We start from the raw sequence: 14,889 nt of genomic DNA on the forward strand, positions 1-14,889 counted from the left end.
TTCCACTAAACTGATCTGCCTTTAACGCCTGAAAAACAGGCACAATGGGTATACTAATTTCTAAATCTTAGTATCTTTATTTTTAAATATAGGTATATATATCAAATAATTGAAATATGTTCAGAAAATTGGGATCCAAAATAAGTAATTTGTGCCAGAATTTATTCTATTGGAAGACCAAAGGCTTACAAAGTCGAGTTTAAATCTACTTTATAACAACAACCTGGTTTCTGACTGAGAGCAGAAACTGCTTACTATACTGAAGCATTCAATAAAAATCTGATGGCCTGCATACTTTTATATACAGACAATTAAAGTGCTGAGTCACTGTCACTGAGAAGTAGGATGAGACACATCTGCCCAGTGTTGTCCCGTTGGGCACCAACGAGCAGAGCAGACGTTGGCTCTGATCCACTCAGGATTCTTCCGTCGCTGTCTACTAACGAAAAGTTTTTGTAATTTTAAAAGGTTTTATGTACCTCTGATCTGTCCTACATTTTACTACAAGCAAAAGCAACTGCAAATAAAGCAATAATACTGCTGGGTTCCTCATTGATCTACATCAGCTCCTGTTTCACTAAAGCCTCAGATTTGAAATTATTTGTGTTTAAATTCCTTCATAGCCTCACACTCTCCTAAACTCTAAGCTCTGACAGCCCTACAAACTCCACTCCTCTTAAACTCACCTTTCCTCTCACTCCAGTCTCTTGTGTAGCAACAGCCAGCAGCCCCCCAACCCGCGCCTCCCCCTCCCGAACTACATTTCTCCAATTACAGATCCTGGTGACAGAAGAGAAAGTCTCGATCTTAAACAAAATCTTGTTGAAACTGCATCAACTTACAATTACAGGGAAGCAATGGGAGTGATTCCCCCGGGACAATACAAAACATCACAGCAAGGACAGAAAACACACAAAGCTCACCCTACATTATTCCACACTCAGTTATCTGAACTAGTGCAATATTCCAATTTTTATATGCTATAACCTCATATGTCCAAACAAAAATGGTAGATTAACAATTAAAATCATAAACTCATGTAGGTATTGGATTGAAACAGATCAAATGTCACATACATAGGAACCTTCAAAGCCATAAAGAGACTCAATTCCATGTTACTCAAGACAGATTTAAAGTACAAGTACTAAAGTTGCATGGACATTATAGAACATGACATCAACTGCTGAATATGCTAGTGGGTCCTTCAAATAGCAAAAATAGCAAAAAACACCATTCTTTCATTATCAGATGCTAGTTTGAATTCATCTTAGACTGACAATGAAAACCTCCCCTTCCTGGTGGCTGTGAATGGTTCTAAGCAAAAGGATTTTGCACATGGGACAGTCAGTAGTCACAAAAGCTTGGCAGGTCCAGTGGTGCAGCTTGTGTACATGTGTGAAAGTGAGACCCATTTGAAAAAAAACATGGCTGAATATTTAAACAATTAAAAATTAATAAAACTAGAAATGAAAAAAATATACATACCATTACTAGCAAGAAGAAATAAATCTTTTAAAGTGCTTACTTCTGCAAATGATAAAAACAATAATGTCATCGTAAGATACTTAAAACGAACTGAAATAAATACGGTCAGAAACAGCTATTAACTGATAATCAACATTAAGTCCTTGACTGACACAAATGCTAAGATGCATTAACCAGCTGTATGTTTTTCTCTGGTTTCATGAAATCAATAAAATACTTCCCTGACATAACATTGTACAAACTAATGACAATTAATTCCAACAGGTGCAATTCAAAGGGAGGGAAAATGTAAACTGTCAAATTAGTGTTTAATCGCTTTTATGTTTAAAGATAACTGTTCTAGCTTTCTTTTTCCTGATTATGAAAATGTCGTCTCACTAAAAGCATATGCATTTTAACTACATTCCACTTTCCATTTGTGGTGAATTGTTGATCACATGCCAAACGGTGACTGCTTTGAAGGAGTGTAACAATGTGAAGGGGTTGAGTTTACATTAGCAAAGTATCATTAATCCAGGATGCTTTATTTCAGTAGTTCATGTGCTGTATGATGCACTGTAACTCCTCCTAGCCATAAAGACTCAGTTTACACACACATAAAACAGTTGAAGTTAACCTTTGGTTAAATAATTCAAAAGGTGCCAATGGAGTTTGGTTTATCAAAGGTTAGAAATATAAGCTGCTGTATTAGTAGAAAGCACAAACAATGATTTGTCCATGGTGTAGCACTGAACGGAGGAGCTGCAGCTTTCTAAAAAGGTGTTAGGAACATTAGTGATTTACTCCACATCAGATCTTGTGTGGGTGAGTTTCCAAGTATCCCTACAGCTAGAGGGAGCAGAGGCTTTGCATGACCTGCTGACTTGGCTCACTGTGTACACCAGATGCTTCTGGTTTCTGTCTTCTGACAGTAACTTTAGACTATGTGACACGTGGGGCAAGTTGAGAGACAAGATAATAATCAAAACGAAACGTCTGCCTAAATGGAGTGCCTTCTTTAACAAGGAGGGGCTCTGGGATTAAATGATACCCAGGGAAGGATATGTCCCTCAAGAGCCATCATCAAACATTTTCTAGATTGAACATAGTTTCAGTTCAGTTGGGATTTTGCATGGTTTAATAATTGCATGGATATTTTATCACATGGATATTTAAATAGTTTCAAATGTTGAGGTGCAGAAAGTGCCATTTATTTTCCAATGTTTTTCTCGAACATTCCTAGGCTTACAACAAGTTGAAACGCTGACTGCAAATAAATTTGAATAAATTGCATGAAAGACCACATCTCAAATTGAATCTATCCACCATAATGGGGATGAACAAATACACTTTAAATCTCAACTCCACCAGTAAAATTCCCCTTAACATTTCTGCTATGTTTTACTTTATGTGCCTTATGTTGCACAACACCCAAAATCTGATCCAGTCATGTACATGAGCATGACGATGTTGACACAATAAAATAATTAACATGGTGTTTAGTGCATGACCACCCTTAGTGGAGTAAAACAGCACACAATGCTGTCTTGGCCTGATTATACAACATTTTTATCTGCACACAAACAAAATTCAAATTACCCAGTAATTGAAATTAACCAACGTAATAAGAACAAAGTTTTTGAATTACTTCAAATTAATGGTAGTCTGCACTTCGTTTTTTTTTAAAGTGTCAGTGCAAATAAAAGTCAAGGCTCTAGTATTACAATTGCTACAGACATAACGCAGCATTATATTGTAGGAATAGTACCTATTTTGCTTGTAATGTGATTAAATACATTTTGATGAATTATGAAGAATTTCCTATTGGCTGTCATTGAAGTGGAGGTCAGTGTGTTCTGCAACTAAACTGGATTGTCTGAACAATACCGTGGGGAACACACTTGCATGTTTCATGGGTAAAGCAAGATTCTCACAACTGCCCTGGAACCATTTATCAGAAACACTGCACAGTTGGATTAACAAATTTTCCAAGTGGCTCATTCACTGGTCGCTTGAAAAGCACTGAGGCATCATTCTTATAGGTGCTCTATAAGGTTTTCTAATGTGATTCGCTGTTAATTTTAATTATTGCTAGTGAAACCACTTTCTCAGGAAACACAGCTTTTCCAGTCTGGTTCTACAATTTCCTAAGTGGGACACAAATGAAAAAGAACAACTTTTTTTAAAAAATTGTGCTATATAACAGCCACTGTAGCAAAGAACCATAAATCCATCAGCAAAATCTCAACAGGCAGCGCCTGTACCCAACTTTCAGGTATTACCATGTCCCCTACCACGGGATACCAGCGGAGAAGGCGTTAATCTTGACTGAAGTCATGGAGGGAAGAATTGAGCTAAATGTTCGTATTCTAGTATTCCATGGGAAATTTTAAGGCCCTAGTCTATTAGGTTTATTTATTGAAGTGCGTGCTGAAATGGTTCTGATAGTGATTTGACAGGTAAATAAAGCTCATTGCAAAATTTGCATTGCCAAATTTGTTCCTGTATCAAATGCTATTAATGTCAAGCAATGCAAGGTATTATATATTATCCATTCCCAAGGTGAATCCAACAGTCTAAGAAGTAGCTAATGTTCAACATTACCTGTGAGATCCCTTTCCCTGAACTGTACCATTGGGAATATCATTGTATCAGCGACTTGTTTAGCTAATTCTGTATGAAGACAACTTAGCTGTGAAAAAGTAAGTGATTTTATTAGTTACATTCATTTCCATTCAGTAAGTCAAATCACATAAATTACATAGAATTTGCACATTTTCTGAAATAATGAGGGATTTACAACTTGCTAATCTCCCTACATTTCACCCCTTGAACATTTACTTCTAAACTAGACTTAAGAGTTTCTGCAAAGTCAGCTGATTGAGGAACTAAGGTCAACCAGGCCACTTATTCCTTGCATTTCATACCTTGAATATTTAAAATGAACTGTGCAAAATATGAAACACAACATTCACAAACTGCACACCAATGGGGATTGGAAGATTGGTGTCACCCGAAACCATTTGGAATCAGAACATTGGGTATTGACATATCAGACATTTGCTCCTATATAATTTAAAGTGGAGAAACTGGGGAATGGAAATAATCTGAGTGATACATTCTGTGACTCTTTCTGTAGCCACAAACACTAGGAGCTCCTATAGAGATGTTTGTGCACACAACTTGCTACAGTCAGGCAGCTGTTTGCCATTGATTACAGCTGTACAGAGGGAAAGGAAAGAAAAACACAAACTGCAATCAGACTGCATCAACAAACCTTGAATTCACTTGTACTAAATGCATTTGCATTTGCCTCACATATCAAACTAGAGAGCCATTCAAAAACTCACTAGAGGGCAGCATCATAGGCTCTGACTGAGCACAGATACCAATGTTGTTTTGCTTCACAATTAACATTTTTGGAGAAATGTGTTGGAGTCTTCGTGCGCAGACTGCGTTCTATACAGCTGACCTGTTGAATGAACTGTTAGGTGCTATGACATTGGATTCAAATCTTGTTTTTTTGCTGAGACAGTCATTTACTGGAAATAAAACAAAGCTCCAGAGAGTTCTGGGAAAGACAAGGAGCTCATATTTGTTCAGGAGAATACTCTGCAGTGCGTGGAAGTAAAAACAGTCAGCTGTTGTTTTAAAGAGACAAGCTGAGAGCAGTTGGCAGTTGTTTTTAAAAAGACAGGCTGCAAGCAGAGGAGCCTGGACTCAGAGCTGACATATGGCAAATATGTTCTACAGCAGCTGTCTTTGGTGACTTAAAGAACAATCAGCATAACCACAGCATCAGGATGATTATGAGCAATGCCGAGCTCATTTGAGAGGCGACAAGACCGATCTGTTAAAGGTAAGATTGCATCACTCACTATCAACCAGACATTACTACTTCCGTATCGACATCCTGGATGACAGCACTTGGAAACTATCTGAGGATGTTTTTGATGTACTTTGAGACTGTTCAGCGTCCTCTTGCTGATAGGACTGCTCAGAGAACTCGTAAGGACTATCTTTGTTACATCTGATAGTTAACGTGTAATGTGCACAGAATGTACTCTGGGTGGGGGACCTCAACATCCATCATCAAAAGTGGCTCGGTAGCACCACTACTGACTGAGCTGGCCGTGTCCTAAAGGACATAGCTGCTAGACTGAGTCTGTGACAGGTGGTGAGGCAACCAAGAGGGAAAAACATACTTGACCTCGTCCTCACCAATCTACCTGTTGCAGATGCATCTGTCGATGACAGAATTGTTCGGATTGATGACCGCACAGTCCTTGTGGAGATGAAGTCTCGTCTTCACATTTAGGATACCCGCCATCGTGCTGTGTGGTACTACCACTGTGCTAAGTGGGACAGATTTCGAGCAGATCTAGCAACTCAAAACTGGGCATCCATGTGGGCCATCAGTAGTAGCAAAATTGTTATTCAATCACAATCTGTAACCTCATGGCCCAGCAGATCCCCTCTCCACCATTACCATCAAGCCGAGGAACCAAACCTGGTTCAATGAAGACTGCAGGAGAGCATGCCTGGAGCAGCACCAGGCATCCCTCAAAATCAGGTGTCAGCCTGCTGAAGCTGCAACACAGGACTACTTGCATGCCAAACAATGGAAGCAGCATGCGTTAGACAGGGCTAAGCCATCCCACAACCAATGGATCAGATCTAAGCTCTGCAGTCCTGCCGCATCCAGCCGTGAATGGTGGTGAACAATTAAACAACTGACAGGAGGAGGAGGCTCCACAAATATCCTCATCCTCAATGATGGGGGAGCCCAACACATCAGTGCAAAAGATAAGGCTGAAGCATTTGCATCCATCTTCAATCAGAAGTGCTGAATGGATGATCCATCTTGGCCTCCTCCTGAGGTCCCCAGCATCGCAGAGGCCAGTCTTCAGCCAATCAGATTCACTCCAGGCGTTATCAAGACATGGCGGAAGGCATTGGATACTGCAAAGGCTATGGGCCCTGACAACATTCTGGAAATTGTACTGAAGACTTGTGCTCCAGAACTAGCCATGCCTCTAGCCAAGCAGTTCCAGTACAGCTGCAACACTGACATCTACCCAGCAATGTGGAAAATTGCCCAGGTATGCTCTGTACACAAAAAGCAGGACAATTCCCACACCGTCAGTCTACTCTCAATCATCAGCAAAGCAATGGAAGGGATCGTCGACAGAAATACGAAGCAGCACCTGCTCAGCAATAACCTGCTCACTGACGCACAGTTTGGGTTCCGACAGGGCCATTCATCTCCTGACCTTATTGCAGCCTTTGTTCAAACATGGACAAAAGAGCTAAACTCCAGAGGTGAGGTGAGAGTGACTGTCCTTGACATCAAGGCAGAACTTGACCGAGTATGGCATCAAGGAACCCTAGCAAAACTGGAGTCAATGGGAATCAGAGGAAAAACTCTGCTAGTTGGAATCATGCCTAGCACATAGGAAGATGACTGTGGTTGTTGGAGGAAAATCATCTCAGTCCCAGGACATCACTGCAGGAGTTCCTCAGGGTAGCATCCTAGGCACAACCATCTTCAGCTGCTTCATCAATCCATCATTAGGTCAGAAGTGGGGATGTTCGCTGATGATTACCCAATGTTCAGCACCATTCACGACTCGTCAGATACTGAAGCAGTCCGTGTCCAGATGCAGCAAGACTTGGACAACAGCCAGACTTGGGCTGATAAGTGGCAAGTAACATTCGCGCCACACAAGTGCCGGGCAATGACCATCTCAAACAAGAGAGAATCTAACCATCTACCCTTGATGTTCAATGGCATTGCCATCGCTGAACCCCCCACTATCAACATCTTGGGAGTTACCATTGACCAGAAACTGAACAGCAGCAGCCACATAAATACTGTGGCAACAAGAGCAGGTCAGAGGCTGGGAATTCTGCAGCATGTAAATCACCTCCTGACTCCCCAATGCCTGTCCACCATCTACAAAGCACAAGTCAGGAGTGTAATGGAATACTCTCCACTTGCCTTGGATATGTGCAGCTCCAACAACACTCAAGCGGCTTGACAACATTCAGGACAAAGCAGCCCACTTGGTTGGGACGCCATCCACAAACTTTAACATTCACTCCCTTCACCAGAAACAGCAGTGTGCACCATCTACAAGATGCACTGCAGTAACTCACCAAGGATCCTTCAACAGCACCTTCCAAACCCGCAACCTCTACCACATAGAAGGACAAGGGCAGCAGATGTATGGGAACTCCACCACCTGCAAGTTCACCTCCAAGCCACACACCATCCTCACTTGGAACTACATCGCCATTCCTTCACTGTCACTAGATCAAAATCCGGGAACTCCCTTCCTAACAGCACTGTGGGTGCACCTACACTCCAAGAACTGCAGTGGTTCAAGAAGACAGCTCACCAGCACCTTCTCAAGGGCAATTAGGGTTGGGCAATAAATGCTAGCCTAGCTAGCAATGCCCACATCCTATGAACAAATTAAAAAAACCTTTAAGGCATATATTTTGCAAGTTCTCCCTGTGACCGCATCGGTTTTCTCCTGGTGCTCCAGTTTCCTCCCACTGCCAAAGACTTGCAGGTGATAGGTAAATTGGCTGTTGTAAATTGCCCCTAGTGTAGGTAGGTGGTAGGGAATATGGGATTGCTGTAGGGTTAGTATAAATGGGTGGTTGTTGAACGGCACAGACTCGGTGGGCCGAAGGGCCTGTTTCAGTGCTGTATCTCTAAATAACAATAAAATATATGTCAACCGTGATTGAACTGTTAGTTTATGTTTAATTTATGTTGGTTTTGGTTTGAGTGTTAAAGCAAAATTTATAAAAGTGGAACCTTGTCTGTCTGTTTTTTCTGTTTCCTAACCTGGGGTCAGTTGGTGGATTCGGTTCTTTTGGTTTGTTGGTGGTCTCCATGGAGATCATAACAAAATTGGAGGCTCATTCAGGATCAGTCCAGATTAGACTGTGAAACGGGTTCCATGGAATTTGCCAGAGTTTAAACAAGCCACATTTCACATTTACATTGATTTCAGTGGCAAATCAATTTGATGCTCAGGCCTTTGTGGAGAAAGGGGGATTTGTATCTCAATGTCTCAAAACTGCTGACAAAAGATAATTTGAAGGCTGTAGCAGGACACCTGGGGTCAGCTTAAAACAAGGGGCTAAGAAAGCAGAGTTAAATGCAAGAATTGGTTCCTCACTTGAAGCTGGAGATAGAAAAGGATGTTTCTGTTTGTGTTCAAATAGAACTAGTCAAAACTGAGTTAGAGAAGATAACATTGGAAAGGGAAGAGAGAGAAAAAGACAAAAAAGAGAAAAGGAGACACAGAAGAAAGAGAAAACGAACAAAACAAGAAAGAGAGAGAAAAGCTAAGCCAATTTGAAATGAGAAAACTTGAATTCAAAAGAGATAGGGAAGAGAAAGAAAAAGAGAGATAACGAGATAGGGAAATGGAGAGGTTAGAAAGGGAGAAATTAGAATTCAAGACAGAAAAGTTCAAAATTCGCACACGTGCATTGGAGCTGAAAATTGAGGATGACTATTGTTTAAAAAGGGAGGAAGGGATAGACCAAGTAGACCAAGGTTAGGCAGCCTAACCTTGCTGGTAGGAAAGTTATTGGAAATAATTCTGAGAGACAGGATAAATCTTCACTTGGAAAGGCACAGATTCATCAAAAAAGCACAGATTTGCTTCAGGAAGATCATGTCTGACTAACGTGATTGAATTTTTTGAGGTGGTAACAAGGTGGGTGAATGAAGGTAGTACAATTGATGCAGTCTATATGGATTTTAGCAAGGCTTTTGATAAGGTCCCACATGGCAGACTGGTCACGGACGTAAAAGCCCATGGGGTCCAAGGCAAAGTAGCAAGTTGGATCCAAAATTGGCTCAGGAGGAGGGAGCAAAGAGTAATGGTTGATGGGATGTTTTTGTGACTGGAAGGCTGTTTCCAGTGGGGATCCACAGGGTACTAGGTACCTTGCTTTTTGTGATACATATCAATGATTTAGCCTTGAATGTAGGAGATATGATTAAGTAGTTTGCAGGTATTATAAAAATTGGCTGTATGGTGGACAACGAAGAAGAAAGCTGTGGACTGCAGGAAAGTATTAATGGACTAGTCACATGGGTGGAACAGTGGCAAATCGATTTCATTATGAAAAGTGTGAGGTAATGCATTTGGGGAAGGCAAAAAAGGCAAGGGAACACACAGTAAATGGTAGGATACTGAGTAGTGTAGAGGAACAGAGGGACCTTGGAGCGCATATCCACAGATCCCTGAAGGTGACTGGACAGGTAGATAAGGTGATTAATGGGATACTTGCCTTTATTAGCCGAGGCACAGAATACAAGAGCTGGGAGGTTATGCTGGAACTGTATAAAACACGAATTAGGCCAGAGATGGAGTACTGCCTGCAATAAAGGCCTGCTCAGGTCTGCAAAAAAAAAAAACCTGACCTGAGCCCGACCTGGCCCTTCCATTTTTTCCCGCGCCCAACCCAACCATCAGTTAACTTACCTTCCATTTTTCACTTTGTTGCTGATCTGCACAAGCTTAAAATAACTGCAACAAAATCACCTTTCTAGTCCAAAAGTTAAATTAGCATTGGAGCCACTTACCTGTGATAGAGCGTGTCCGACCCAGCCCGAACCCAAATACCGGACCCGGAAGTGCAACCCAACCCAAACCGGACACGTCGTCAGGATCGGGCCGGGTAGCAGGCCTTTAGCGTGCAGTTCTGGTCACCACATGACAGGAACAAAGTGGTTGCAATGGAGAGGGTACAGAGGAGATTTACGAAGGTGTTGCTTGGACTGGAAAATTTTAGTTATGACTGGATAGGCTCGGATTGTTTTCTTTGGAACAGAGGAAGCTGAGGGCAGACCCAACTCAAGTGCATAAAATTAAGATGGGTCCAGATAAGAGTGGGTAGGAAGGCCCTATTTCCTTTGGCTGAGGGGTCCATAACCAGGGGCATAGATTTAGGGTAAGAGGTTTAGAGAGGATTCAAAGGGAATTTCTTTTCACTCAGAGGATGATGGGGATTTGGAACTCTCTGCCTGAAAGGGTGGTAGAGGCAGAAACTCTCATAACATTGAAAAAGTACTTGGATATGTACTTGAAGTGCTGTAATGTACAAGGCTACAGACCAAGAGCTGGAAAGTGGGATTCGGCTGGATGGCTACTTGTCAGCTGGCGCAGATACAATGGGCCGAATGGCCTCCTTCTGTGCTGTAAATTTCTATGATTCTTGGAAACATTTTTCCACACATCAAGTTGTTCTGATCTGGGATGCGCTACCTGAAAGGGTGAAGGAAGCAAATTCAACTGTAACTTTCTAAAGAGAATTGGATAAATACTTGAAGGGATAAATTTACAGGGCTATGGGGTAAGAGCAAGGGAGTGGGACTATTCTATCAAAGACCTGATACAGGCATGATGTACCAAATGGCCTCCTTCTGTACTGTATCATTCCATGATTCTATGGATGCTGCCTTTTGTCAGAGTGTCATTTTGGTCTGATTTTGATTGAAAATGACAAAGTTTTACATTTCAGCTGTATCAGATATTAACCCGCATCAATTACGCTATGTCTGACCATTTTATCTGGGCTAACTTTTTCGGACAGCCATAGGATTACATAATATTTGCCTCCTTGTAACAGGAACCCTCAATGGATCAATCAGATTAAAACTGTAATAAATCTACCTTTGGTTACTGAATAAAATGACAGGAACCGATGTCCTTGGGGGTGCTTTTGCTTACGCTGTTGGGGAGGGTTTAAACTAATGTGGCAGGGGGATGGGAACCAAATGAGGTCGTCAGTGGACAGTAAGGAGGTAGGAACTAAAGCCTGTAAGGAACTAGATAATGAAGTCAGCGTGACTAAAGGGAAGAGTAGGAAGGGAGCAGATGATGTACGCAAAGGGACTGGTGGTCTGAGGTGCATTTGTTTTAATGCAAGAAGTGTAGTAGGTAAGGCAGATGAACTTAGGGCTTGGATTAGTACCTGGGAGTATGATGTTATTGCTATTACTGAGACTTGGTTGAGGGAAGGGCATGATTGGCAACTAAATATCCCAGGATATCGATGCTTCAGGCGGGATAGAGAGGGAGGTAAAAGGGGTGGAGGAGTTGCATTGCTGGTCAAAGAGGATATCACAGCTGTGCTGAAGGAAGGCACTATGGAGGACTCGAGCAGTGAGGAATATGGGCAGAACTCAGAAATAGGAAGGGTACGGTAACAATATTGGGGCTGTACTACAGGCCTCCCAACAGAGAGCGTGAGATAGAGGTACAAATATGTAAACAGATTATGGAAAGATGTAGGAGCAACAGGGTGGTGGTGATAGGAGATTTTAATTTTCCCAACATTGACTGGGATTCACTTAGTCTTAGAGGTCTAGATGGAGCAGAATTTGTCAGGAGCATTCAGGAAGGTTTTCTAGAGCAGTATGTAAATAGTCCAACTCGGGAAGGGGCCATACTGGACCTGGTGTTGGGGAATGAGCCCGGCCAGGTGGTTGAAGTTTCATTAGGGGACTACTTTGGGAATAGTGATCACAATTCCGTAAGTTTTAGAGTACTCATGGACAAAGACGAGAGTGGTCCCAAAGGAAGAGTGCTAAATTGGGGGAAGGCCAACTATACCAAAATTCGGAAGGAGCTGGGGAATGTAGATTGGGAGCAGCTGTTTGAAGGTAAATCCACATTTGATATGTGGGAGGCTTTTAAAGAGAGGTTGATTAGCGTGCAGGAGAGACATGTTCCTGTGAAAATGAGGGATAGAAATGGCAAGATTAGGGAACCATGGATGACAGGTGAAATTGTGAGACTCGCTAAGAGGAAAAAGGAAGCATACATAAGGTCTAGGAGGCTGAAGAAAGACGAAGCTTTGAAAGAATATCGGGAATGTAGGACCAATCCGAAACGAAGAATTAAGAGGGCTAAAAGGGGTCATGAAATATCTTTAGCAAACAGGGTTAAGGAAAATCCCAAAGCCTTCTATTCATATATAAGGAGCAAGAGGGTAACTAGAGAAAGGATTGGCCCACTCAAGGACAAAGGAGGAAAGTTATGCGTGGAGTCAGAGAAAATGGGTGAGATTTTAAACGAGTACTTTGCATCGGTATTCACCGAGGAGAGGGACATGACGGATGTTGAGGTTAGGGACAGATGTTTGATTACTCTAGGTCAAGTCGGCATAAGGAGGGAGGAAGTGTTGGGTATTGTAAAAGGCATCAAGGTGGACAAGTCCCCAGGTCCGGATGGGATCTATCCCAGGTTACTGAGGGAAGCAAGAGGGGAAATAGCTGTAGTAGTGGAAGGGAGTTTCTCAAAATGGAGACGTGTGACCAGTGGTGTTCCACAAGGATCCGTGCTGGGACCACTGTTGTTTGTGATATACATAAATGATTTGGAGGAAAGTATAGGTGGTCTGATTAGCAAGTTTGCAGACGACACTAAGATTGGTGGAGTAGCAGATAGTGAAGGGGACTGTCAGAGAATACAGCAGAATATAGACAGATTGGAGAGTTGGGCAGAGAAATGGCAGATGGAGTTCAATCAGGGCAAATGCGAGGTGATGCATTTTGGAAGATCCAATTCAAGAGTGAACTATACAGTAAATGGAAAAATCCTGGGGAAAATTGATGTACAGAGAGATTTGGGTGTTCAGGTCCATTGTTCCCTGAAGGTGGCAACGCAGGTCAATAGTGTGGTCAAGAAGGCATACGGCATGCTTTCCTTCATCGGACGGGGTATTGAGTACAAGAGTTGGCAGGTCATGTTACAGTTGTATAAGACTTTGGTTCAACCACATTTGGAATACTGCGTGCAGTTCTGGTCGCCACATTACCAAAAGGATGTAGATGCTTTGGAGAGGGTGCAGAGGAGGTTCACCAGGATGTTGCCTGGTATGGAGGGCGCTAGCTATGAAGAGAGGTTGAGTAGATCAGGATTATCTTCATTAGAAAGACGGAGGTTGAGGGGGGACCCGATTGAGGTGTACAAAATCATGAGAGGTATAGACAGGGTGGATAGCAAGAAGCTTTTTCCCAGAGTGGGGGATTCAATTATGAGGGGTCACGAGTTCAAAGTGAGAGGGGCAAAGTTTAGGGGGGATATGCGTGGAAAGTTCTTTACGCAGAGGGTGGTGGGTGCCTGGAATGCGTTGCCAGCGGAGGTAGTAGACGCGGGCACGATGGCGTCTTTTAAGATGTATCTAGACAGATACATGAATGGGCAGGAAGCAAAGAGATACAGACCCTTAGAAAATAGACGACATGTTTAGCTAGAGGATCTGGATCGGCGCAGGCTTGGAGGGCCGAAGGGCCTGTTCCTGTGCTGTAATTTTCTTTGTTCTTTTGTTCTTCTATGCCAAAAATGAAAATGCCCTTTTGAAGCGTAGAAAGAGCAGCATCAACAGTGTAGATAAATTAAAACATTAATGTGTGCCAAATACATATCAGGAAAATTACCAGACTGTGGGATACAAAGACGGAGGGTACTGTTCATTTCAATCATCACTAATCTGTGTTCAGCCACAGCAGATCAAGTGAAGCAGCATCCAATTCCTACTAAGTTGGTCCAGACAGTATCTATTTTAACAGGAGACTTTCCTAAATGGAGCATGTGAACAATGAGAACTTTGGGGAGGTTGTTTTCTGCTCCATACCTTTACATGTTCATGTTCTTTTGCGTGGAGACACCAAGCTGCAGGATATGCTATCTCCCTTTCCATCTACCCCACCTTTTTAATGGAAAAGCAAAGTACCAATGGAATAGCTCTTCCTGTCACTTCCCAATACAAAAACATTGCTTTTACATATTTTAACATGAATGATAAACAAGAACAATGTTTTTGTTACAGACAGGTGGGAAATGATAGGGATGGGTTCCATTTTTCACCTCTCAAGTGACCGAAGACAGCATTTTTATTAGAAATGTGCTTTATCCTGAGCATTTTAATGGTTAATAAACAGACAAATGACAGATTTTCTTGTAAATTTAAAGATTAATGTTTATCAAACAATACCTGAAAATATGCACAACCTCACCCACTCTCTCTTACACAAACACACACATACAAAAAGATGGAGATTAAAAGATAGCATGCATTTAGGCCTGATGGTTGTAGAAAAAATGTTTGTTCTGAAATCTTGTTTATTTCCACAGGATGAAGACTTAAAAACAGTGCAGGCCTGTTTTTCCTTTTTCTTGGTTCACTGACGTCAAACTTTGGAAAGTTTCAGGTGGACAGATGCTTTGGAGGAGACTTCTTTGGTTAAATATCACTAACAGTTCAATGGCAAAAATCCTGTTGCAATTACTCAGGTAAGGAGTTTCAACGTCATTTTTATCTCTGCCTCCAGGCTTGTTGAAAGATGGTATTCTGGCAGGGTCCTTCCTCTTGCTGGGATGGGTC

At 42.0% G+C, this 14,889-nt stretch overlaps 1 protein-coding gene across 3 annotated transcripts in view; it reads right to left on the reverse strand.

Annotated features, from left to right (window-relative positions):
- appl2 (adaptor protein, phosphotyrosine interaction, PH domain and leucine zipper containing 2) overlaps nucleotides 1-14,889 on the reverse strand; it is a 199,799-nt gene that overhangs the window by 137,430 nt on the left and 47,480 nt on the right. For 2 of the 3 annotated variants that reach the window (XM_068058746.1, XM_068058745.1), the window contains 3 exons: nucleotides 13,730-13,858; nucleotides 4,069-4,156; nucleotides 1,486-1,527 (listed from right to left, as the gene is read on the reverse strand). In XM_068058746.1, coding sequence (XP_067914847.1) covers nucleotides 1,486-1,527; nucleotides 4,069-4,156; nucleotides 13,730-13,858 — 259 coding nt within the window. The remainder of the gene's footprint in view (nucleotides 1-1,485; nucleotides 1,528-4,068; nucleotides 4,157-13,729; nucleotides 13,859-14,889) is intronic. The other variant, XM_068058747.1, reaches the window with a different exon arrangement.

Source organism: Heterodontus francisci, chromosome 27 (assembly GCF_036365525.1).
Source record: "Heterodontus francisci isolate sHetFra1 chromosome 27, sHetFra1.hap1, whole genome shotgun sequence".
In the NCBI taxonomy this organism is placed as follows: Eukaryota; Metazoa; Chordata; class Chondrichthyes; order Heterodontiformes; family Heterodontidae; genus Heterodontus; species Heterodontus francisci.